At 51.3% G+C, this 27,021-nt stretch overlaps 1 protein-coding gene across 1 annotated transcript in view; it reads left to right on the top strand.

Annotated features, from left to right (window-relative positions):
* Positions 1 to 27,021, top strand: part of adgb (androglobin) — a gene marked incomplete at both ends in the record, with an annotated part of 81,618 nt that overhangs the window by 37,906 nt on the left and 16,691 nt on the right. The window contains 3 exons of the mRNA XM_084082099.1: positions 4,784 to 4,877; positions 26,323 to 26,454; positions 26,744 to 26,897. Coding sequence (XP_083938225.1) covers positions 4,784 to 4,877; positions 26,323 to 26,454; positions 26,744 to 26,897 — 380 coding nt within the window. The remainder of the gene's footprint in view (positions 1 to 4,783; positions 4,878 to 26,322; positions 26,455 to 26,743; positions 26,898 to 27,021) is intronic.

Below are 27,021 nucleotides of genomic sequence, written 5' to 3'. Positions count from 1 at the left end.
TTTACATTCCTCTAGCATGAAAACCGTGTTGTGAACATACAGTACAACAGGAGTCCCACCCTATAGACACGGTCTGCCTTCTTACCAGGCTTTTCTCACATGAAAGGCCTGGGAACGAGGTTAACGATTGCCTAGTTTAGGCCAACCAGAATCCCATAGCTTGGAGGCACAATCTCTCTGCAATTGGCTCGATTGTTGTTTGGCCAACCGACCAATGGTGGAATTTCATCAGTCAGTCAGTCAGTGACATTCACATTTTAGTGACATTCACATTTATAGGGCTAGTCCCGCTCTTGTGGTCCAGACAAAGATACCGTATGTACATTAAACACAGTATACACACACTCAGGGTTGCCAGATCTGCTTATTATAATTTCCCCGCACGATTTTATTTGAAAATAGACGATCTACAAGCTCACAACGCGTCGCATCGCGACGCGTTGTGAACTTGTAGATCTGCTATTTTCAGATAGCTGATGTATACAGTATGTTAAAGTGCTCACGTGGCCCCTAGTCGCTTCTTTTGGTCTGGTTTTCCTAGACCTGGTTGCTTGTTTCTCTCACAGAATCTGGCAACACTGCACACACTTATGTAGATTCCCGGCCAAAATTCGCTTCCCTGTCAACAACATGTGACAGACCTTATGACAATCTAAAGCTACACAATTAGCCTTACCTGCAAGAACCAGGATGGACTGGGTGTACTATGGATTGGCCATCTGTATTGTTGCTGCTTACCTACTGGTCCATAATAAATCCTCACGTTTACAATGGGGATTTCCTCAGAAGTGCAGAAAGTGCAGTAGTGTTGATGTGGGATGGCAGTTAGCATGGCCTTTTTACCCTGATATCCAGTACATACTGTATCTACAGAGATATAGAATATCTCTATTCTGCGGCCCATCTTTCGCCGCAGGCTGAAAACCCACCTCTTCAGGAAACACTACCCTTCCTCTTTGCCTGGCCTACTTGTTGTTAACTAGTTGTAGGAACTATTGTTGTATTGTTGTATTGGATCTATTAGCTCGTGCTCATTTGATTTGGCTATTTTATCTCATGTGTTTATGAAAGTAGAAATATATTGCACTTTTACCTTAGCGCTAGGTATACTCTTGGTTGCTTGTTTTTACAGGAAATGCACTTAAGACCTCTGGTGATTAGTAGTTTCGTTCCCTACCTATGTTGAATGCACTTATTGTAAGTCGCTTTGGATAAAAGCGTCTGCTAAATGACTGTAATGTAATGTAATGTAATCGTTGTCGGGCAGAAACCTCATATCTCCATGTTTTTGTTTGTAAATTGATGCCCTGCTTCGTCATACAACAGTGTCGCACAAAAGTTGTGAACATAGCAGATACAAGCTCACAACGTGGCGTGAGCTGGTAGATCTGCTATTTTAAAATGTTTTTTTCCCCCTTTTTTTTAAATAATGATATAAAAGGAATGGTTTTGGACACAAAAGGCTTCCACCCGACAACAATGATATAGACTGCTTCCATGGGCGCGCGCGCACACACACACACACACACACACACACACACACACACACACACACACACACACACACACACACACACACACACACACACACACACACACACACACACACACACACACACACACACACAGTCACGCATGCACACACACATACACTGTGTCTTTCTTGCACAGTGCACTGTGAATCAGCCCATGGCATGTGTTGAGCCTCTGGGCAGAAGGAGGAATAGTTATTGATGAGACTGCCACTCTTCCTAATACACCCTGACAGGTGAGGGGGTGGCCAGAGATGAGGAGCACGCACGCACACACTCACTCACGCACGCAGCCATGCACGCGCGCGAGCACACACACACACACACACACACACACACACACACACACACACACACACACACACACACACACACACACACACACACACACACACACACACACACACACACACACACACACACACACACACACACACACACATTATAAGCCTCTAAAAATATATTATTTTGTTTACTTTAAAAGAAGATGGTCCTAACAATGTATATTTCTCAAATTCTTGCTGAATCATAAATCCTTTAATTACAAATGATCATTTCATTCTAGCTGTCTCATCAGCATAACAATGGAAGGAAACATCTATTATGACAAAAAAGGGATGTATACTGGACCAAAGTATAAAATGAAATCAAACAAAGCAAGTAAAACAACCCACAGCCGATTTAAGAAATGACCAAAGCAAAACAGATGCGCATAAATATGTAAACTAGTACAAGGCTCACACACAGACCTGCTAGATGTACGGTGCACTGGTTCGACCAATGAAAATGTTGAGTTGCACTGGACAGAGTTTTGGGTGCATGTGTGCCCAAAATGGCTGCACTATCCGGAGCCCTGTAGTAGTTGCTGTAATTCTTCATGCATGATTTTGGTCCTTTAAAATCTGATCAAAAGTCAGCACTGAGATCAGTGAATGAACCTTGTTGTACTTAGCAGCAAGCATTTAACCTTTGCTCAACAGTGTGTGTGTGCTGGAATCATATCTATATAATTTATTATATGATTCCAGTTGGCCTAACACAGCACTTCAAACGAACATCCTATGAACAAGCATTACTTAACAGTTAATACAATACTTATACGTCCCCTTCCAGAGACCCAGGACTATAGTTATGCACAGAGCCTAGAAAGGATGTATTAACCTTAATAAGGCACTTTAGATGAGGTAGATGCAAAAATCCTTGTTAACTCATTCACTGCCAGAATTATTTCTGGCCGCGTTTGAACACTGCCATATTTTTCATTGAAAAAAAAAAAGTACTCAGGAGCCGAGATACAGAATTTTTAAGTTTTAAGTTAACAAGGAAGTGGATGGGAGTCTATATCTTCGAAAAATCATATCTCCTTGGTCTTTGGGTCAAAAAAAAAAAAAAAAATCTAAAAAAATAAAAAAATTAAAAAAATATATTTTTTATTTTTTTAATTTTTTAAAAAGTCGTTTTAGTCGTTCTAGGCAGGCATGGCTTATGGACAGAAGTCGTTTTAGTCGTTCTAGGCAGGGAATGAGTTAAACGGTTAATACATCCATTGTTAACCGTTAAATGCATAATAAACTAATGTTAATAAAACAACAAAACAATTTAGTAAAGGTTGAACAATGACAAAATAGGCAAGTTAGTGACACTGGATAAATGTGTTTGTAAATGCTATTTTAAACACTTTTAAGAAACTCAAACTGTTAACGAGTTTCTTATTAGCTCTTATGAATGTCTAATAATCTAACAATAAACATGTTTACAATGATATTATGACTTCTACAGCCTTACTAACACATAAGGTTAATAAGCATCTTGTAAGGACTTATACGTTATACGTTACCTTAATAACTATTCATTAATGTTCATTATGGTCTTATAACATTACAATAAATGTGTTTACATTGCTATTATTAACACTTTTATAGCATTATTAACATAAGTGCCATATGAACTGATAATTGATGCTTAATACTAGGTTCTAATCATCTAACAATAATTGTATTAACAATGCTAGAATAAACAACTATATAGCCTTTATTAACAAATATAAGGTTAACAAGCGTCATATAAGGACTTATACGTATCTTATGAACTGTAAATTAATGCTTGTTAATAGGATGTTTGTTTGAAGTGCTACTATATTATATTTATATATACACACCCACACCCACACACACACACACACACACACACACACACACACACACAATCACACACATAGTCTAATCAAAATTTGCTTCACTGACATTAATTCGACATCGATCAAAAATTGTAGCTTTTAGAAAATAGCCCCCGATGACATATCGCTGATCGCCTTGTCAAAGCGCCACACATTTAAAACCAATTTGAAAGCCATTTGGGGAACAAAATAAATTGGCCCATTGTTATCCCAGCTGACAAAGCCAATGTATAGCAGACAGCTCATTCCCCAGCACTCCTCAAGTGCCCTGTCAATGACCCATCATCTTTCGCTCTCTCTCTTTCTCTCTCTCTCTCTCTCTCTCTGTCTGCCTCAATACTCTTTTTATACGTATCTCTCTTCGTCTCTCTCGTCCATGCTCCCTCGTATCCTCTCTCTCCCTCTGCTTAAGAGATGATAGGAGTTTTTCATTTCTCCTTTGCAGACCCCTATAATGGTTCTATTGATTTGGAGAAGTGGCCGTGTGAGGGATTGGAGTTAGGGAGGGACGAGACGGGGTTGAGGGGGCCTGGTTCCACATGGTTCAATGCGGTTCTGCGTGCCAGATGACGAAACGCCTGTCTCTCCAAAGCACTTAGGCTACACAGAAATACAATTCTGAAACATGCGCATGCACGCGCACACACACACAAACGCAGAAATACAAATACTGTACATCCACGCACACGCATTAGGACATTACTAATGGAAGACTGTGTCATCAGTGTGGGCCGACCGGGTGGGGAATGATTTTAGGTGTCATCTTCTTTCTTTCAGTCAAAAATATCGCTGAATTGCTGTATTCAGCGATTCAGACCCTGATCTAGGTCAGCTATAATAATGATATTTTCATGTCTGTGACTTCAAGGTGGATTGTCTTTCATCTTTTATGGATGCCAAATGCTTTTCTCAATCTCTGTGTGTGTGTGTGTGTGTGTGTGTGTGTGTGTGTGTGTGTGTGTGTGTGTGTGTGTGTGTGTGTGTGTGTGTGTGTGTGTGTGTGTGTGTGTGTGTGTGTGTGTGTGTGTGTGTGTGTGTGTGTGTGTGTGTGTGTGTGCGTGTCATGTTTATTCAGGCACAAAGGAGAATCTCAGTGCATCCAAGACCCTTGCAGAGGTGTGGCAGAGTGTTGAATCAGAGGCAGAGAGACATGCTATGTCCCTATTATGGTAAATCATGTATAAACATTGCACAAATAATTGAAGCGAAAATGAAGCCACTTTTGTGCACACTGATATTAACTCTAATATTCAAGACTGTCTAACTGTACCTTCACAAATGTGTGCAACATTTTCTACGTGCGTTCTAACGACCAACTAGCGCATCATGGTGTAAACTAGCCCTCTGGAAATCTATTTTTAAGGAAACATAATTGCACTATGGCTTCGGTACACAGGCTACGGTACGCGGTTGCCAGCCGCGCCGCTTCGTATGGCATCCGTTTAGCCTCCCTCTTTCACCGCATGCCCAGAATCTGCTCTCCTCTCCTGGCTGCGTCCTGTGGAGGCCAGACGGGGAGTATTTTTCCACATTGTCTTCCATCTTTTCCCCGGTGGTACCATCTGCTGTTTATCCTGTCTTCACTCCAATCGGCTAGCGGCGTCTGCTGAATGACCCGCCGCCTGGGGAGGGCGCGTGAGTGAGCAAGCGCAGGGTTGGTGGGTATGTGTGTGTGTGCAGCGGGTTCATACTGCTCAACAGAGGCATCCACTCTGCTCTAGATCAGAGCAGAGCCGTGAGGTGTGTCCATTCTCTTCAGTCCGTGCCACGTTGATAAAACGACGTCTCTTCGAGGTCCTCGTGGCCAGGCTTTGGCCTAACTGTTCTTTCAGACACAGCTTTCTGTTCCAGGCTCTTTTTTTTACACTCTCACGAGTAGATTTTACACTGCATTTTGACTTGTTTATGAAGGCAATGTGAATTTCTCAAAGTATCTTTTCTCCACTAGCCTACTGTATTATATAAACTAGTGACACATGTGGATTTAGAATATGTATGATATGATGTAAAAATGTAATGTGGGTCTTTGAGGCTGTGATCATTTATAGCAGTGGTTCTCAAACCTTTTCATGTCAAGGACCCCCAAATTGACACTTAATAGCCCGCGGACCCCCATTTGAAAAGATAAGCCAGGGACCCCAATAAGAGAAGGTTTTTATCGCTCTCTAGCAGTGAATCTCAACCATTTTAATTTCAAGGACCCCCAGTTTGACATGCATTAGGGCTACAGACCCCCATTTAATGGCATTTATACCTCTGGGACCCCAATTCATATTGTAAAATCAATGTTAATTTAACTCTGAGAGTGTACAAATGGAACCAGAGTTGCAGACCCATAAGGGTCCATTTGGTTCCTGTCCATCATTTAGCTGGGCCCCCTGGAACACCCTCAAGTACCCCTAGGGGTCCCCGGACCCCACTTTGAGAACCAATGATTTATAGCACATCCTTTATACATTATATTTAGGCTTGGGTGGCATGGATTGCTGTTCAGCTTTTCAGCTTGCATTTCAGGATGCATTTCAGCTTCAGATTATTATCTAAACGATTTTATGTCCCCGAACAAATGGTTCATTTGAAAGAGATCCTTTCATTAGATTAATTTTACAGTTTGCTTTGCATTGCTGTGTTGCAGCAAAACAAGGCCGTATGAGCTTGTAGATCTGCTATTTTCGCTATATTTGAAATAGGGCTGTACTTTTTCCCTTCTTAGAAATGTAGTGGAGTCAAAAGTACAATATTTGACTCCATAGTGGAGTGAAAGTCATACAGTAAGTATCCAAAAATACAATGAATGTATATAAATGTACTTCGTTTCTGTCCATTGTCCACGTAGCAGGGCTATGAGTCAGTAGGTACTGTAGGCAGCATACAGCAAGGGGACTTGCTGTGTGTAAACAACATACAGTTATAGGGTTATGTACTGTAGATGGTTTGTTATTGTCTCCGCCAGGCCGAAGGCATGGCGAGATAGTATGTTTTACCCTCCGTCCGTCCGTGTGTCCGTGTGTCCGTGTGTCCGTCCTGTCCGTGTGTTACCACCAAATCTCCGGCACCGTTGGCCCGGTCGCTGCGAAACTGTGCACACACACTCCCTGGATGCCAATTCAGAACCTCTGCCTCAAATTTTTCACATGGGCCTGTTATAGCGCCACCAGGAGGCCGATTTGTGCAAAACCCATTTTTTCACGTTACTCCTACAGTTTTTAACCAAACGTCATGCAAATCGGTACACAGTATCTCTATAGTCATGTGATCAACCCTCATCTCCCATATTCCATCCTCATTGGTTAAGGTTGCCATCCAAAGTTTGCAGGATTGGTCCGTTTTGAACAAACTGTCTCAAACCATGAACGCAGCTTGCGATTTCCGTGAAATTTCACACACACATTCCCACTAGGCCGAGGAAGAAATGCCACCCTTTTCACATTGGCCTGTTATAGCGCCACCAGCAGGTCTAATTTAGCAAAACACATTTTTGGAACAAAATGCCTCAAATCATGAATGCTGTGTCTGATTGCCGTGAAAGACCTAAGAATAAATGGCACCATTTTCACATTGGCCTATTATAGCGCCACCAGGAGCACTTTTTTCTAGTTAAGCAATGTGTTTGTTATTATATGTTTCTGGCCTAACGTATGCACAACGCATGTCAGTGGTCTCGTAAGATGCTACGCGTGATTCTGAATGGATTTCCCACTAATCTACAGTCTGATTGTTAATTCTTTGTGTCACTTATGTTTTTATAATCTGCCAATCAAAGTTGAAATGCAAGTGTCGGCTTTGTGAGAAAGAATGAGAGAGAGAGAGTTAGGGCAGGTACACACTACAAGACATTAGGTCCGATATTGCTGTCGCCGACATTTTTTGGCGCTCGCCGACAAAACCTCCCGACCTGACGCAGATCGGCCTTTGATCGGCGAGAAAATGCTCTGTGTGTGTGAAAGGCTCTGCGACCCGATGTGGCCGCGATTCTCCGCTCTGCGACGGCTTTTCAGATATCTAAATTGTTAGATATTCATCTCTGTCTGGGACAGGACAAGAGACAATATCATACAGTGTGAAAGGAGCCGAGACCATTCTGCGAGCAAATCCACGCTGCAGCCAATGAGAGCACATTACAGCAACCGTGGCTAGGGGAGCGTCGCTGGATCTGACCACAACAAACAGTCCCTACCACAATATTACCTTCCAGTCCTGTATTAAGTTAACATTATAAAACTAAATGAGAAAGTGAGCGAGCCTGGTGGGCTGTTTATTTTAGAGGAATTGTACAGAGAGACAGAGACAGAGCGAGAGCTCTCTCTCTCTCTGTGTGTGTGTGTGTGTGTGTGTCTGTGAGTGCAGCATGCCTGTGACACACGCTGTGTCTGAACAGCGTTGCCAGATGTTGCGAGAGAAATAAGCAACCAGGTCTATGAAAACAAGCCCAAGAAAAGGCCACTTGAGCACTTTAAACCTATTTACAAATACATTGGATATTTGAAAATAGCCAATCTACAAGCTCACGTTGTAGATAGGCTATTTTTAAAGAAGACATTGGGGGGGGGGGGGTTGTGGAGTATTTTCCAAATCCACACAGATCTTGTATGGGGGTCTATGGCACAACATATTTTCAGAAGGGGGAGGTCTGCGCATCTGCGGACAAATATTAATTTGGGGGTCCTTGCCATGAAAATGTTTGAGAACAACTGGTTCAAACAACATTAGGAAACAAGGCCAAAAAAGCAACTACACTTTCAAGCAACTTTACAGAAAAATAATCCCAAAGTCGCTTATAATAAGCGGACATGGCAACTGTCACAGCGGAATTAGCGCACTTGCAGAGAGAGAGAGAGAGAGAGAGAGAGAGAGAGAGAGAGAGAGAGAGAGAGAGAGAGAGAGAGAGAGAGAGAGAGAGAGAGAGAGAGAGAGAGAGAGAGAGAGAGAGAGAGAGAGAGAGAGAGAGAGAGAGAGAGAGAGAGAGAGAGAGAGAGAGAGAGAGAGAGAGAGAGAGAGAGAGAGAGGGGGGGAGAGGCATATCACGGGATACCTCGATTAAAATGAATTGGAATAAACAAAAATGTATGTATTGGGTCTGACTCTGGAGATAGCATCCTAGTGAACTATCCTACAGTGTGTCAGCCCTTGTCGGGGATCAATCGTGCTGTGAAGACCACAACGATATTATGACAGCCGATTTCAAGGAATAAACTCCTGCAGTGTGTTATGCTTAACGATCAGATGACCCCCCGACAACTTTAAGGTCCTGCAGTGTGTACTTGCCCTTAATGTCCGTCTTGTTAAAATAGGTATATACTGTATGCTCTGAGACGCTCTGCTCTGAGACTGCTCTGCTCTGAGACGCTCTGCTCTGAGACGCTCTGCTCTGACACTGCTCTGCTCTGAGACTGCTCTGCTCTGAGACGCTCTGCTCTGAGACGCTCTGCTCTGAGACTGCTCTGCTCTGAGACACTCTGCTCTGAGACACTCTGAGACGCTCTGCTCTGAGACGCTCTTCTCTGAGACGCTCTTCTCTGAGATGCTTTGCTCTGAGATGCTTTGCTCTGAGACGCTCTGCTCTGAGACTGCTCTGCTCTGAGACTGCTCTGCTCTGAGACGCTCTGCTCTGAGACTGCTCTGCTCTGAGATGATCTGCTCTGAGATGCTCTGCTCTGAGACGCTCTGCTCTGAGACTGCTCTGCTCTGAGACGCTCTGCTCCGCTCTGAGACGATCTGCTCTGAGATGCTCTGCTCTGAGACGCTCTGCTCTGAGACTGCTCTGCTCTGAGACGCTCTGCTCCGGCTCTGAGACGCTCCGCTCTGAGACTGCTCCGCTCTGAGACGCTCCGCTCTGAGACGCTCCGCTCTGAGACTGCTCCGCTCTGAGACGCTCCGCTCTGAGACGCTCTGCTCCGCTCTGAGACTGCTCTGCTCTGAGACGCTCTGCTCTGAGACGCTCCGCTCCGCTCTGAGACGCTCTGAGACGCTCTGAGACGCTCCGCTCTGAGACGCTCTGCTCTGAGACGCTCTGCTCCGCTCTGAGACGCTCCGCTCTGAGACGCTCCGCTCTGAGATGCTCTGCTCCGCTCTGCTCCGCTCTGAGACTACTCCGCTCTGAGACGCTCCGAGACGTTCTGAGACGTCTCAGACGCTCCGCTCTGAGACGCTCTGCTCTGAGACTGCTCCGCTCTGAGACGCTCTGCTCTGAGACGCTCTGCTCTGAGACGCTCTGCTCTGAGACTGCTCCGCTCTGAGACGCTCTGCTCTGAGACGCTCTGCTCTGAGACGCTCCGAGACGCTCCGAGACGCTCTGCTCTGAGACTGCTCTGCTCTGAGACGCTCTGCTCTGAGACGCTCTGCTCTGAGACTGCTCTGCTCTGAGACGCTCTGCTCTGAGACTGCTCTGCTCTGAGACGCTCCGAGACGCTCCGAGACGCTCTGCTCTGAGACTGCTCCGCTCTGAGACGCTCTGAGATGCTCTGCTCTGAGACGCTCTGCTCCGCTCTGAGACGCTCCGCTCTGAGATGCTCCGCTCTGCTCTGAGACTGCTCTGCTCTGAAACGCTCCGCTCTGAGACGCTCCGCTCTGAGACGCTCCGAGACGCTCCGCTCTGAGATGCTCTACTCTGAGACGCTCTGCTCCGCTCTGAGATGCTCTGCTCTGAGACACTCTGCTCTGAGACGCTCCGCTCTGAGACGCTCCGCTCTGCTCTGAGACGCTCTGCTCTGAGACTGCTCTGCTCTGAGACGCTCTGCTCTGAGACGCTCCGCTCCGCTCTGAGACGCTCTGAGACGCTCTGAGACGCTCCGCTCTGAGACGCTCTGCTCTGAGACGCTCTGCTCCGCTCTGAGACGCTCCGCTCTGAGACGCTCCGCTCTGAGATGCTCTGCTCCGCTCTGAGACCGCTCTGAGACTACTCCGCTCTGAGACGCTCCGAGACGTTCTGAGACGTCTCAGACGCTCCGCTCTGAGACGCTCTGCTCTGAGACTGCTCCGCTCTGAGACGCTCTGCTCTGAGACGCTCTGCTCTGAGACGCTCTGCTCTGAGACTGCTCCGCTCTGAGACGCTCTGCTCTGAGACGCTCTGCTCTGAGACGCTCCGAGACGCTCCGAGACGCTCTGCTCTGAGACTGCTCTGCTCTGAGACGCTCTGCTCTGAGACGCTCTGCTCTGAGACTGCTCTGCTCTGAGACGCTCTGCTCTGAGACTGCTCTGCTCTGAGACGCTCCGAGACGCTCCGAGACGCTCTGCTCTGAGACTGCTCCGCTCTGAGACGCTCTGAGATGCTCTGCTCTGAGACGCTCTGCTCCGCTCTGAGACGCTCCGCTCTGAGATGCTCCGCTCTGCTCTGAGACTGCTCTGCTCTGAAACGCTCCGCTCTGAGACGCTCCGCTCTGAGACGCTCCGAGACGCTCCGCTCTGAGATGCTCTACTCTGAGACGCTCTGCTCCGCTCTGAGATGCTCTGCTCTGAGACACTCTGCTCTGAGACGCTCCGCTCTGAGACGCTCCGCTCTGCTCTGAGACGCTCTGCTCTGAGACGCTCTTCTCTGAGACGCTCTGCTCTGAGACGCTCTGCTCTGAGACTGCTCTGCTCTGAGACGCTCCGCTCTGAGACGCTCTGCTCTGAGATGCTCTGAGACGTCTCAGACGCTCCGCTCTGAGACGCTCTGCTCCGCTCTGAGACTTTCTGCTCTGAGACGCTCTGCTCTGCTCCGCTCCGCTCTGAGACGCTCCGCTCTGAGACACTCTGCTCTGAGACGCTCTGCTCCGCTCCGCTCTGAGATGCTCCGCTCCGCTCCGCTCTGAGACGCTCTGCTCCGCTCTGCTCCGCTCTGCTCCGCTCTGCTCCGCTCCGCTCTGAGACGCTCTGAGATGCTCCGCTCTGCTCTGAGACGCTCTGCTCCGCTCTGAGACGCTCTGCTCCGCTCCGCTCTGAGACGCTCTTCTCTGAGATGCTTTGCTCTGAGATGCTTTGCTCTGAGACGCTCTGCTCTGAGACTGCTCTGCTCTGAGACTGCTCTGCTCTGAGACGCTCTGCTCTGAGACTGCTCTGCTCTGAGATGATCTGCTCTGAGATGCTCTGCTCTGAGACGCTCTGCTCTGAGACTGCTCTGCTCTGAGACGCTCTGCTCCGCTCTGCTCCGCTCTGCTCCGCTCTGAGACGCTCCGCTCTGAGACGCTCCGCTCTGAGACGCTCCGCTCTGAGACTGCTCCGCTCTGAGACGCTCCGCTCTGAGACGCTCCGCTCTGAGACTGCTCCGCTCTGAGACGCTCCGCTCTGAGACGCTCCGCTCTGAGACGCTCTGCTCCGCTCTGAGACTGCTCTGCTCTGAGACGCTCTGCTCTGAGACGCTCCGCTCTGCTCTGAGACGCTCCGCTCTGCTCTGAGACGCTCCGCTCTGAGACGCTCTGAGACGCTCCGCTCTGAGACGCTCCGCTCTGAGATGCTCTGCTCCGCTCTGAGACCGCTCTGAGACTACTCCGCTCTGAGACGCTCCGAGACGTTCTGAGACGTCTCAGACGCTCCGCTCTGAGACGCTCTGCTCTGAGACTGCTCCGCTCTGAGACGCTCTGCTCTGAGACGCTCTGCTCTGAGACGCTCTGCTCTGAGACTGCTCCGCTCTGAGACGCTCTGCTCTGAGACGCTCTGCTCTGAGACGCTCCGAGACGCTCCGAGACGCTCTGCTCTGAGACTGCTCTGCTCTGAGACGCTCTGCTCTGAGACGCTCTGCTCTGAGACTGCTCTGCTCTGAGACGCTCTGCTCTGAGACTGCTCTGCTCTGAGACGCTCCGAGACGCTCCGAGACGCTCTGCTCTGAGACTGCTCCGCTCTGAGACGCTCTGAGATGCTCTGCTCTGAGACGCTCTGCTCCGCTCTGAGACGCTCCGCTCTGAGATGCTCCGCTCTGCTCTGAGACTGCTCTGCTCTGAAACGCTCCGCTCTGAGACGCTCCGCTCTGAGACGCTCCGAGACGCTCCGCTCTGAGATGCTCTACTCTGAGACGCTCTGCTCCGCTCTGAGATGCTCTGCTCTGAGACACTCCGCTCTGAGACGCTCTGAGACGCTCTGCTCCGCTCCGCTCTGAGACGCTCCGCTCTGAGACGCTCTGCTCCGCTCCGCTCTGAGACGCTCCGCTCTGAGACGCTCTGCTCCGCTCCGCTCTGAGACGCTCTGCCCTGAGACGCTCCGCTCTGCTCTGAGACGCTCCGCTCTGAGACGCTCTGCTCCGCTCCGCTCTGAGACGCTCTGCTCCGCTCCGCTCTGAGATGCTCCGCTCTGCTCCGCTCTGAGACGCTCCGCTCTGAGACACTCTGCTCTGAGACGCTCTGCTCCGCTCCGCTCTGAGACGCTCTGCTCTGAGACGCTCTGCTCTGAGACGCTCCGCTCTGAGACGCTCCGCTCTGAGACGCTCTGCTCCGCTCTGAGACGCTCTGCTCTGAGACGCTCTGCTCCGCTCTGAGACGCTCTGCTCCGCTCTGCTCCGCTCTGAGACTACTCCGCTCTGAGACGCTCCGAGACGTTCTGAGACGTCTCAGACGCTCCGCTCTGAGACGCTCTGCTCTGAGACTGCTCTGCTCTGAGACGCTCTGCTCTGAGACGCTCTGCTCTGAGACGCTCTGCTCTGAGACTGCTCCGCTCTGAGACGCTCTGCTCTGAGACGCTCTGCTCTGAGACGCTCCGAGACGCTCTGCTCTGAGACTGCTCCGCTCTGAGACGCTCTGCTCTGAGACGCTCTGCTCTGAGACTGCTCTGCTCTGAGACGCTCTGCTCTGAGACTGCTCTGCTCTGAGACGCTCTGCTCTGAGACTGCTCCGCTCTGAGACACTCTGCTCTGAGACGCTCTGCTCTGAGACGCTCCGAGACGCTCTGCTCTGAGACTGCTCCGCTCTGAGACGCTCTGAGATGCTCTGCTCTGAGACGCTCTGCTCCGCTCTGAGACGCTCCGCTCTGAGATGCTCCGCTCTGCTCTGAGACTGCTCTGCTCTGAGACGCTCCGCTCTGAGACGCTCCGCTCTGAGACGCTCCGAGACGCTCCGCTCTGAGATGCTCTGCTCTGAGACGCTCTGCTCCGCTCTGAGATGCTCTGCTCTGAGACGCTCTGCTCTGAGACGCTCCGCTCTGAGACGCTCCGCTCTGCTCTGAGACGCTCTGCTCTGAGACGCTCTTCTCTGAGACGCTCTGCTCTGAGACCCTCTGCTCTGAGACTGCTCTGCTCTGAGACGCTCCGCTCTGAGACGCTCTGCTCTGAGATGCTCTGAGACGTCTCAGACGCTCCGCTCTGAGACGCTCTGCTCCGCTCTGAGACTTTCTGCTCTGAGACGCTCTGCTCTGCTCCGCTCCGCTCTGAGACGCTCCGCTCTGAGACACTCTGCTCTGAGACGCTCTGCTCCGCTCCGCTCTGAGACGCTCTGCTCTGAGACTGCTCCGCTCTGAGACGCTCTGAGACGCTCCGCTCTGAGACGCTCTGCTCTGAGACGCTCTGCTCTGAGACGCTCTGCTCCGCTCCGCTCTGAGACGCTCCGCTCTGCTCTGAGACGCTCTGCTCTGAGACGCTCCGCTCCGCTCTGAGATGCTCCGCTCTGCTCTGAGACGCTCTGCTCCGCTCCGCTCTGAGACGCTCTGCTCCGCTCCGCTCTGAGACGCTCTGCTCCGCTCTGAGACGCTCTGCTCTGAGACGCTCCGCTCCGCTCTGCTCTGAGACGCTCTGCTCTGAGACGCTCCGCTCTGAGACGCTCTGCTCCGCTCCGCTCTGAGACGCTCTGCTCCGCTCCGCTCTGAGATGCTCCGCTCTGCTCCGCTCTGAGACGCTCCGCTCTGAGACGCTCCGCTCTGAGACTTTCTGCTCTGAGACGCTCTGCTCTGCTCCGCTCCGCTCTGAGACGCTCCGCTCTGAGACACTCTGCTCTGAGACGCTCTGCTCCGCTCCGCTCTGAGATGCTCCGCTCTGAGACGCTCTGCTCCGCTCCGCTCTGAGACGCTCTGCTCTGAGACACTCTGCTCTGAGACGCTCCGCTCCGCTCTGCTCTGAGACGCTCTGCTCTGAGACGCTCCGCTCTGAGACGCTCTGCTCTGAGACGCTCCGCTCCGCTCTAATCTGAGACGCTCTGCTCTGAGACGCTCCGCTCCGCTCTGAGACGCTCCGCTCCGCTCTGAGATGCTCCGCTCTGCTCTGAGACGCTCTGCTCCGCTCCGCTCTGAGACGCTCTGCTCCGCTCCGCTCTGAGATGCTCCGCTCTGCTCCGCTCCGCTCTGAGACGCTCTGCTCCGCTCCGCTCTGCTCTGAGACGCTCCGCTCTGAGACGCTCCGCTCTGAGACGCTCCGCTCTGCTCTGAGACGCTCTGCTCCGCTCCGCTCTGAGACGCTCCGCTCTGCTCTGAGACGCTCTGCTCCGCTCCGCTCTGAGACGCTCTGCTCCGCTCCGCTCTGAAACGCTCTGCTCTGAGACGCTCTGCTCTGAGACTGCTCTGCTCTGAGACGCTCTGCTCTGAGACTGCTCTGCTCTGAGACGCTCTGCTCTGAGACTGCTCTGCTCTGAGACGCTCTGCTCTGAGACTGCTCTGCTCTGAGACGCTCTGCTCTGAGACTGCTCTGCTCTGAGACGCTCTTCTCTGAGATGTTCTGCTCTGAGACTGCTCTGCTCTTAGACTGCTCTGCTCTGAGACGCTCTGCTCTGAGACTGCTCTGCTCTGAGACACTCCGCTCTGAGACGAGACGCTCTGAGACGAGACGCTCTGCTCCGCTCCGAGACTGCTCTGAGACACTCTGCTCTGAGACTGCTCTGCTCTGAGACTGCTCCGCTCTGAGACTGCTCTGCTCTGAGACTGCTCCGCTCTGAGACGCTCTGCTCTGAGACATTCCGCTCTGAGACGAGACGCTCTGAGACGAGACGCTCTGCTCCGCTCCGAGACTGCTCTGAGACGCTCTGCTCTGAGACTGCTCTGCTCTGAGACTGCTCCGCTCTGAGACGCTCTGCTCTGAGACTGCTCCGCTCTGAGACGCTCTGCTCTGAGACTGCTCTTCTCTGAGACGCTCTGCTCTGAGACGCTCCGCTCTGCTCCGCTCTGAGACGCTCTGCTCTGAGACGCTCTGCTGTGCTCTGAGACGCTCTGCTCTGAGACGCTCTGCTCTGAGACGCTCTGCTCTGAGACGCTCTGCTCTGAGACTGCTCTTCTCTGAGACGCTCTGCTCTGAGACTGCTCCGCTCTGAGACGCTCTGCTCTGAGGCTTCTCTTCTCTGAGACGCTCCGCTCTGAGACGCTCCGCTCTGCTCTGAGACTGCTCCGCTCTGAGACGCTCTGCTCTGAGACGCTCTGCTCTGAGACGCTCTGCTCTGAGTCTGCTCTGCTCTGAGACTGCTCCGCTCTGAGACGCTCTGCTCTGAGAAGCTCTGCTCTGAGACGCTCTGCTCTGAGACTGCTCCGCTCTGAGACGCTCTGCTCTGAGACTGCTCTGCTCTGAGACGCTCTGCTCTGAGACTGCTCTGCTCTGAGACGCTCTGCTCTGAGACTGCTCTGCTCTGAGACGCTCTGCTCTGAGACGCTCTGCGCTGAGACGCTCTTCTCTGAGATGCTCTGCTCTGAGACTGCTCTGCTCTTAGACTGCTCTGCTCTGAGACGCTCTGCTCTGAGACACGCACGCTACAAAGACACACCACACGCACGCTACAAAGACACACCACACGCACGCCACAAAGACACACCACACGCACGCTACAAAGACACACCACACGCACGCTACAAAGACACACCACACGCACGCTACAAAGACACACCACACGCACGCTACAAAGACACACCACACGCACGCTACAAAGACACACCACACGCACGCTACAAAGACACACCACACGCACGCTACAAAGACACACCACACGCACGCTACAAAGACACACCACACGCACGCTACAAAGACACACCACACGCACGCTACAAAGACACACCACACGCACGCTACAAAGACACACCACACGCACGCTACAAAGACACACCACACGCACGCTACAAATACCCACCCCACGCACGCTCCAAATACCCACCCCACGCACGCTCCAAATACACACCCCACGCACGCTCCAAATACACACCCCACGCACGCTCCAAATACACACCCCACGCACGCTCCAAAGACACACCACACGCACGCTCCAAAGACACACCACACGCACGCTCCAAAGACACACCACACGCACGCTCCAAAGACACACCACACGCACGCTCCAAATACACGCTCCAAATACACACCCCACGCACGCTCCAAATACACACCCCACGCACGCTCCAAATACACACCCCACGCACGCTCCAAATACACACCCCACGCACGCTCCAAATACACACCCCACGCACGCTCCAAATACACACCCCACGCACGCTCCAAATACACACCCCACGCACGCTCCAAATACACACCCCACGCACGCTCCAAATACACACCCCACGCACGCTCCAAATACCCACCCCACGCACGCTCCAAATACCCACCCCAGGCACGCTCCAAATACCCACCCCACGCACGCTCCAAATACCCACCCCACGCACGCTCCAAATACACACCCCACGCACGCTCTAAATACACACCCCACGCACGCTCCAAATACCCACCCCACGCACGCTCCAAATACCCACCCCACGCACGCTCCAAATACACACCCCACGCACGCTCCAAATACACACCCCACGCACGCTCCAAATACACACCCCACGCACGCTCCAAATACACACCCCACGCACGCTCCAAATACACACCCCACGCACGCTCCAAATACCCACCCCACGCACGCTCCAAATACACACCCCACGCACGCTCCAAATACCCACCCCACGCACGCTCCAAATACACACCCCACGCACGCTCCAAATACACACCCCACGCACGCTCCAAATACCCACCCCACGCACGCTCCAAATACCCACCCCACGCACGCTCCAAATACCCACCCCACGCACGCTCCAAATACCCACCCCACGCACGCTCCAAATACCCACCCCACGCACGCTCCAAATACCCACCCCACGCACGCTCCAAATACACACCCCACGCACGCTCCAAATACACACCCCACGCACGCTCCAAATACACACCCCACGCACGCTCCAAATACACATCACACGCACGCTCCAAATACACACCACACGCACGCTCCAAATACACACCCCACGCACGCTCCAAATACACACCCCACGCACGCTCCAAATACACACCCCACGCACGCTCCAAATACACACCCCACGCACGCTCCAAATACACACCCCACGCACGCTCCAAATACACACCCCACGCACGCTCCAAATACACACCCCACGCACGCTCCAAATACACACCCCACGCACGCTCCAAATACACACCCCACGCACGCTCCAAATACACACCCCACGCACGCTCCAAATACCCACCCCACGCACGCTCCAAATACCCACGCACGCTCCAAATACCCACCCCACGCACGCTCCAAAAACACACCCCACGCACGCTCCAAAAACACACCCCACGCACGCTCCAAATACACACCCCACGCACGCTCCAAATACACACCCCACGCACGCTCCAAATACACACCCCACGCACGCTCCAAATACCCACCCCACGCACGCTCCAAATACCCACCCCACGCACGCTCCAAATACCCACCCCACGCACGCTCCAAATACCCACCCCAAGCACGCTCCAAATACACACCCCACGCACGCTCCAAATACACACCCCACGCACGCTCCAAATACACACCCCACGCACGCTCCAAATACCCACCCCACGCACGCTCCAAATACCCACCACACGCACGCTCCAAATACCCACCACACGCACGCTCCAAATACACACCACACGCACGCTACAAAGACACACGACACGCACGCTACAAAGACACACCACACGCACGCTACAAAGACACACGACACGCACGCTACAAAGACACACGACACGCACGCTACAAAGACACACGACACGCACGCTACAAAGACACACCACACGCACGCTACAAAGACACACCACACGCACGCTACAAAGACACACCACACGCACGCTACAAAGACACACCACACGCACGCTACAAAGACACACCACACGCACGCTACAAAGACACACCACACGCACGCTACAAAGACACACACGACACGCACGCTACGAAGACACACACGACACGCACGCTACAAAGACACACACGACACGCACGCTACAAAGACACACACGACACGCACGCTACAAAGACACACCACACGCACGCTACAAATACCCACCCCACGCACGCTCCAAATACCCACCCCACGCACGCTCCAAATACACACCCCACGCACGCTCCAAATACACACCCCACGCACGCTCCAAATACACACCCCACGCACGCTCCAAAGACACACCACACGCACGCTCCAAAGACACACCACACGCACGCTCCAAAGACACACCACACGCACGCTCCAAAGACACACCACACGCACGCTCCAAATACACGCTCCAAATACACACCCCACGCACGCTCCAAATACACACCCCACGCACGCTCCAAATACACACCCCACGCACGCTCCAAATACACACCCCACGCACGCTCCAAATACACACCCCACGCACGCTCCAAATACACACCCCACGCACGCTCCAAATACACACCCCACGCACGCTCCAAATACACACCCCACGCACGCTCCAAATACACACCCCACGCACGCTCCAAATACCCACCCCACGCACGCTCCAAATACCCACCCCAGGCACGCTCCAAATACCCACCCCACGCACGCTCCAAATACCCACCCCACGCACGCTCCAAATACACACCCCACGCACGCTCCAAATACACACCCCACGCACGCTCCAAATACCCACCCCACGCACGCTCCAAATACCCACCCCACGCACGCTCCAAATACACACCCCACGCACGCTCCAAATACACACCCCACGCACGCTCCAAATACACACCCCACGCACGCTCCAAATACACACCCCACGCACGCTCCAAATACACACCCCACGCACGCTCCAAATACCCACCCCACGCACGCTCCAAATACACACCCCACGCACGCTCCAAATACCCACCCCACGCACGCTCCAAATACACACCCCATGCACGCTCCAAATACACACCCCACGCACGCTCCAAATACCCACCCCACGCACGCTCCAAATACCCACCCCACGCACGCTCCAAATACCCACCCCACGCACGCTCCAAATACCCACCCCACGCACGCTCCAAATACCCACCCCACGCACGCTCCAAATACCCACCCCACGCACGCTCCAAATACACACCCCACGCACGCTCCAAATACACACCCCACGCACGCTCCAAATACACACCCCACGCACGCTCCAAATACACATCACACGCACGCTCCAAATACACACCACACGCACGCTCCAAATACACACCCCACGCACGCTCCAAATACACACCCCACGCACGCTCCAAATACACACCCCACGCACGCTCCAAATACACACCCCACGCACGCTCCAAATACACACCCCACGCACGCTCCAAATACACACCCCACGCACGCTCCAAATACACACCCCACGCACGCTCCAAATACACACCCCACGCACGCTCCAAATACACACCCCACGCACGCTCCAAATACACACCCCACGCACGCTCCAAATACCCACCCCACGCACGCTCCAAATACCCACGCACGCTCCAAATACCCACCCCACGCACGCTCCAAAAACACACCCCACGCACGCTCCAAAAACACACCCCACGCACGCTCCAAATACACACCCCACGCACGCTCCAAATACACACCCCACGCACGCTCCAAATACACACCCCACGCACGCTCCAAATACCCACCCCACGCACGCTCCAAATACCCACCCCACGCACGCTCCAAATACCCACCCCACGCACGCTCCAAATACCCACCCCAAGCACGCTCCAAATACACACCCCACGCACGCTCCAAATACACACCCCACGCACGCTCCAAATACACACCCCACGCACGCTCCAAATACCCACCCCACGCACGCTCCAAATACCCACCACACGCACGCTCCAAATACCCACCACACGCACGCTCCAAATACACACCACACGCACGCTACAAAGACACACTACACGCACGCTACAAAGACACACCACACGCACGCTACAAAGACACACGACACGCACGCTACAAAGACACACGACACGCACGCTACAAAGACACACCACACGCACGCTACAAAGACACACGACACGCACGCTACAAAGACACACCACACGCACGCTACAAAGACACACCACACGCACGCTACAAAGACACACCACACGCACGCTACAAAGACACACGACACGCACGCTACAAAGACACACCACACGCACGCTACAAAGACACACCACACGCACGCTACAAAGACACACACGACACGCACGCTACGAAGACACACACGACACGCACGCTACAAAGACACACACGACACGCACGCTACAAAGACACACACGACACGCACGCTACAAAGACACACCACACGCACGCTACAAAGACACACACGACACGCACGCTACAAAGACACACACGACACGCACGCTACAAAGACACACCACACGCACGCTACAAAGACACACCACACGCACGCTACAAAGACACACGACACGCACGCTACAAAGACACACACGACACGCACGCTACAAAGAGCTTGTAGATCTGCTATTTTTGAGAAAACAAAATCGTGAAAACGTATGCAAATCTTTGAATATATATATATATATATTTTTTAAAAGCGAACATTTTTAACTCAAACCTTTGCTTCTGGGGAAAAGACGTATGTTGCTATATTCAGTGGCTCTCAAACTTTTTCATGTCAAGGGCCCCCAAAATGATATGTATTTGGCCACGGACCCCCCATCTCAAAATATGTTGTTCCAGGGACCCCCAGAAGCAAAGGTTTGAGTTTTAAAAAATCGCTTTAAAAACAATTATATATATATTCAAAGATTTGCAAATCACAATTTTTCTAATAAATAGCAGATCTACAAGCTAATAGCGCGGCACTCGGTGCCGCGCTATGAGCTTGTATATCTGCTATTTTTGAATAGCCCAAAGAAATCATAAAAATGACATTGCGTTCCCAGTTTGAAGGGGTTAAAAGCTTTCAGCATGACGCATTCTACTGTCTAGCACTGCAATGAGTTCATTTGCGTATAAAGTACAAACACCGAACAAGCCCACAAAGCCACTGTATCCCGTTCGTTGTCAATCGAGCGATTCCAATAGTGTCCATCTGATAACCACAAATTGTCTTGGGTTATTCGGGTGTCTGGTGTTGGGGAGACGGCACTCAGGAACGAATTGATCGCAAAGGTTCAATATCAGGAAACCGTAGATTCTGTTTTAGTATGGATTTCACTTTTAATCATCTTGATTTATACCCGGCCGATAGCTAATGAGCGTATAATGAGGTCGGTTTACAGCGCCTATCCCGCGTTTTATTTATAACAATAGTTATTGACACGGGTATCCTTCAATGACATGGAGAACGCGCACGTCTGGTTTGGCAGACAAATGTGATATAGATCAACTCGGCAGGGTGGGTCACTCTTTGGTCAATGATTCACTCAATTAGCCCTTTAAGACCTGGAACGCATCTGTGTCATTATTAGATTTCTTTGGCTTTTCAAAAATAGCAGATCTACAAGCTCATAGCGCGGCACCGAGTGCCGCGCTATGAGCTTGTAGATCTGCTATTTTTGAAAAATCGTGAAAATGTTTGCCAATCTTTGAATATATTTTTTTTATATATACTTTTTTTTTTATACTCAAATCTTTGCTTCTGGGGGGTCCCTGGAACAACATATTTTAAGATGGGGGTCCGTGGCCAAATACATGCTCTGAGACGCTCTGCTCTGAGACTGCTCTGCTCTGAGACGCTCTTCTCTGAGATGTTCTGCTCTGAGACTGCTCTGCTCTTAGACTGCTCTGCTCTGAGACGCTCTGCTCTGAGACTGCTCTGCTCTGAGACACTCCGCTCTGAGACGAGACGCTCTGAGACGAGACGAGACGCTCCGCTCCGAGACTGCTCTGAGACACTCTGCTCTGAGACTGCTCTGCTCTGAGACTGCTCCGCTCTGAGACTGCTCTGTTCTGAGACTGCTCCGCTCTGAGACGCTCTGCTCTGAGACGAGACGCTCTGAGACGAGACGCTCTGCTCCGCTCCGAGACTGCTCTGAGACGCTCTGCTCTGAGACTGCTCTGCTCTGAGACTGCTCCGCTCTGAGACGCTCTGCTCTGAGAAGCTCTGCTCTGAGACGCTCTGCTCTGAGACTGCTCCGCTCTGAGACGCTCCGCTCTGAGACTGCTCTGCTCTGAGACGCTCTGCTCTGAGACTGCTCTGCTCTGAGACGCTCTGCTCTGAGACTGCTCTGCTCTGAGACGCTCTGCTCTGAGACTGCTCTGCTCTGAGACTGCTCTGCTCTGAGACGCTCTGCGCTGAGACGCTCTTCTCTGAGATGCTCTGCTCTGAGACTGCTCTGCTCTTAGACGCTCTGCTCTGAGACGCTCTGCTCTGAGACTGCTCTGCTCTGAGACGCTCTGCTCTGAGACTGCTCTGCTCTGAGACGCTCTTCTCTGAGATGTTCTGCTCTGAGACTGCTCTGCACTTTGACTGCTCTACTCTGAGACGCTCTGCTCTGAGACTGCTCTGCTCTGAGACACTCCGCTCTGAGACGAGACGCTCTGAGACGAGACGCTCTGCTCCGAGACGCTGTTCTCTGAGATGCTCCGCTCTGAGACTGCTCTGCTCTGCTCTGAGACTGCTCTGAGACTGCTCTGCTCTGAGACTGCTCTGAGACGCTCCGCTCTGAGACTGCTCTTCTCTGAGACGCTCTGCTCTGAGACTGCTCCGCTCTGAGACGCTCTGCTCTGAGACTGCTCCGCTCTGAGACGCTCTGCTCTGAGACTGCTCTGCTCTGAGACGCTCTGCTCTGAGACGCTCTGCTCTGAGACGCTCTGCTCTGAGACTGCTCTGCTCTGAGACGCTCTGCTCTGAGACGAGACGCTCTGAGACGCTCTGCTCTGAGACGCTCTGCTCTGAGACGCTCTGCTCTGAGACTGCTCTGCTCTGAGACGCTCTGCTCTGAGACGAGACGCTCTGAGACGCTCTGCTCTGAGACGCTCTGCTCTGAGACTGCTCTCTCTGAGCCGCTCTGCTCTGAGCCGCTCTGCTCTGAGACTGCTCTGCTCTGAGACGCTCTGCTCTGAGACGAGACGCTCTGAGACGCTCTGCTCTGAGACGCTCTGCTCTGAGACTGCTCTCTCTGAGCCGCTCTGCTCTGAGCCGCTCTGCTCTGAGACTGCTCTGCTCTGAGACGCTCTGCTCTGAGACGCTCTGCTCTGAGACGCTGTACGTCTCCTCTCTTAGTAAAAACATTTAGGCTAGTAATTCATTTGATTAGAGGTTAAAACTTGGTTGACCTTGTGTCTTGTGACTTTGACAGCGTTGATGCTGTCAATGGGGCTAAAAGGTGCACACACACAGGAGTAGTCTCTAGGGTGCTTACACTCTGATTATAGGGTTATAGGAGTGCATTATGCACCAAATGGTATGTTCCTGGGGCTATGGTCAGGGCACCAGCTCCAGAGACTGATGTTAGAAGGAGCTTGAGTGTTTAACAGTTATTAACACATTGCCTGCCTAAGACGTATATATACGTCATTTAGAAATCAGCTGTTGCCTGCCAATGACGTATATATACGTCTTTGGAAAAAAGGAAAAAAAAAAAAAAAAATTTCAAAAAAAAACTTTTTTTTTTTTTTTTGCATTTTTTTATAATTTCAACCCTTGTCGAATTATGAACAGATTAGGAGCTAAAAATGTTCGAAGATTTGCTGCTCCATTCACTTCAATGTTAAAATTCAAACGGACAAACAATTCACTTTGTTTTTTGGTTTAAAACTACTGCTTTTGAGCTATATTGAAACATCAACCAAACATGTCAACGAGGTCAAAATGACCTCGTTGACATTTGTGAAACCACACCTGAATCTCATCTGTGATTAGAAACCATCTGGGGATCAATCATACTGGAGGAAAAAAATCTGTGGCTACGCGAACAGGTACCAAAAACATGGCAAAACCCTGGCAGGCAACAGCTAAAAATCTGAAAAAACTCTGGCAGGCAATGTGTTAAGGACACTGGCACTGATGTTTTAACTAAGAACTGAGCACTAGGAATCTCTGATTACAGACTGTCTCAGGGTCTCGATGCCAAGGGCAAGGTCACTGGCACAGATGTAGGACTAAAAGCATTGCACACAGCACGCTAAGCACCTTAAAGTGCTAGGACTAACAGACAACTGTCTTGATTCTGCAAAAAAAAATAACAATCCCTTTTTATGTTATTTCCTTGTTGTTGTGTTTATTATTATTGTCCGTGGTGTTCAAGGTGTACACACACAGCGGTAGTCTGTAGGATCTATGCAAAGTGATTGCTTTGTTTGCAGCATAATGGACTGAACCGCACCACCTACTCAAAACATCTTCCTGCGGCTATGGTAGATATTAAAATTAAACTTGGATTGAAGAAGACAGGGTCCCTTTCTCTATCTCTCTCGCTCGCGCGCGCGCACACACACACACACACACACACACACACACACACACACACACACACACACACACACACACACACACACACACACACACACACACACACACACACACACACACACACAGTTGCCCTCCCTCTCATTCACAATGCTTCTCTCCAGAATTGGCCTGGCACAAATCAGCAACAGTGCTCATGCATTTGAAGATGAAGCATCCAACCATCCATTACTCACCAAAAAAAACGAAATGTTCCCAAACAGGAGACTTTAATGATGACACTAAACGGTGGTAACCTGGCAACAGGATACGCTTTAGGGCTGAAGCTGTCTTTTGTGGTGTCCTGTGTGTAAAGCGTGCCTTTGGCGTGCTCGTGTATCACTCGGGTGCGGTTCACGAGCCGCAAAGCTGCACTGTCTGTCGGGTGCCTGCCTTGTTGACAAGTGATTTAAGGACATTGAGGTAACAAAAACAAGCGCTCCTCATCCCCAACGCTCCTGGGGAAATAGACGTATGGTATGGTACGCTCGCTTAATATGGCCATGTGGAAACTCGGAAAATACAGAATTGATGTTCCCATACAAAACATCTTTTCTTTTCGTTCAGTAGCCTACACGGCCGTACCGAACCGAACGCCCTGTACCGAAACGGTTTGGTATGAATATGTGTACGTCTATTTAAAACACATTATTAACATGCCTCCACCTATACAGTTGAAGCAATGCTGCCCATCATGACTGCAATGTCACATTCTGCCTCTTACCCAGCCCTGAGTGGGCCACCTGGCCTGTTTGCCCCTTTCTCGTTAATTATATGTCATTCAGAGGGATCATTGACAGGAACACTCTCCAGAACACACAGAATAACAGAATTATTTTTGAGCTACAAGAGTCCCAGCTTCAAGAGTAGCTGAGTGTACGTCTTAATGAGCCGCGTTCTTACAGCAGAGACAAGAACCATGCCTCTGCAGCCTAATGACACTTAAAGTTAAATGTTACGCAGATTAATCCTTACCATCTTGCCTGTGCTGAAACCCTCCCCACTAATTCTCTCTCACACACTCATGTCCTGTTGTTACTCCTGTCACACAGGTATGTACTCAGCCACTGTGAGCAGACAGCAGAGCTGTACCCTTGCCAGAAGGATGAGTGGACCCGGAGCACCTTCTTTGATTACTCTGTGCCATTGCTGACCACGGCAAGCCCCTGGGTTCTGGTCTTCAGGTTAGGGCATGAAGCCACATGCGCGCACTGCACAAATGCAGTAGCTTAAAGATGTGAGATACAGTATGCTTGTCAAAACCTGTGCAGGAAAAAGGTGATCGTTGACATTCCTCTCTCACCTTTGAACAACGGGTACATCAATACCTAATTATGCAAATGTTCCACGTGAAGCTGCTTTTGTGACTAACCAGAACAAGTTTCCAATATTTAATTATTACTCAAATACTTTCTGAACAAGAAGCAGTCTGACGTCTTCACTGTTGCTTCTGTTGCCTCTACTGTGTTCCAGAGAGGTGTTCCTGGTTCCTAAGAGGATGCTGCTGGTGCCTATGGTCAACTCTCCAGTGCCCTCCTGTCTGCTCCACGTGATAGACAATGACACAGGAGAGGAGCTGCCCAGGGTCTTTAACAAAGTAGCCCCTCATGTCTATGAGCCCAACAAGGTTCGCACATGCTTTCAAAACCTAATTTGACCAACTCTCTGTCCCTTGGTACTCTAGGTTTGTTATTTTGTAACTTGAAATGATTGACGTTAACGCCGCTTTTATATTTTATCATGATTACGTA

This window comes from Gymnoscopelus microlampas (genome assembly GCF_963454915.1).
Source record: "Gymnoscopelus microlampas genome assembly, chromosome: 16".
Lineage (NCBI taxonomy): Eukaryota > Metazoa > Chordata > Actinopteri > Myctophiformes > Myctophidae > Gymnoscopelus > Gymnoscopelus microlampas.
Note: the sequence above shows the minus strand (reverse complement) of the source record. Positions and strands in the feature narration are given on the sequence as shown.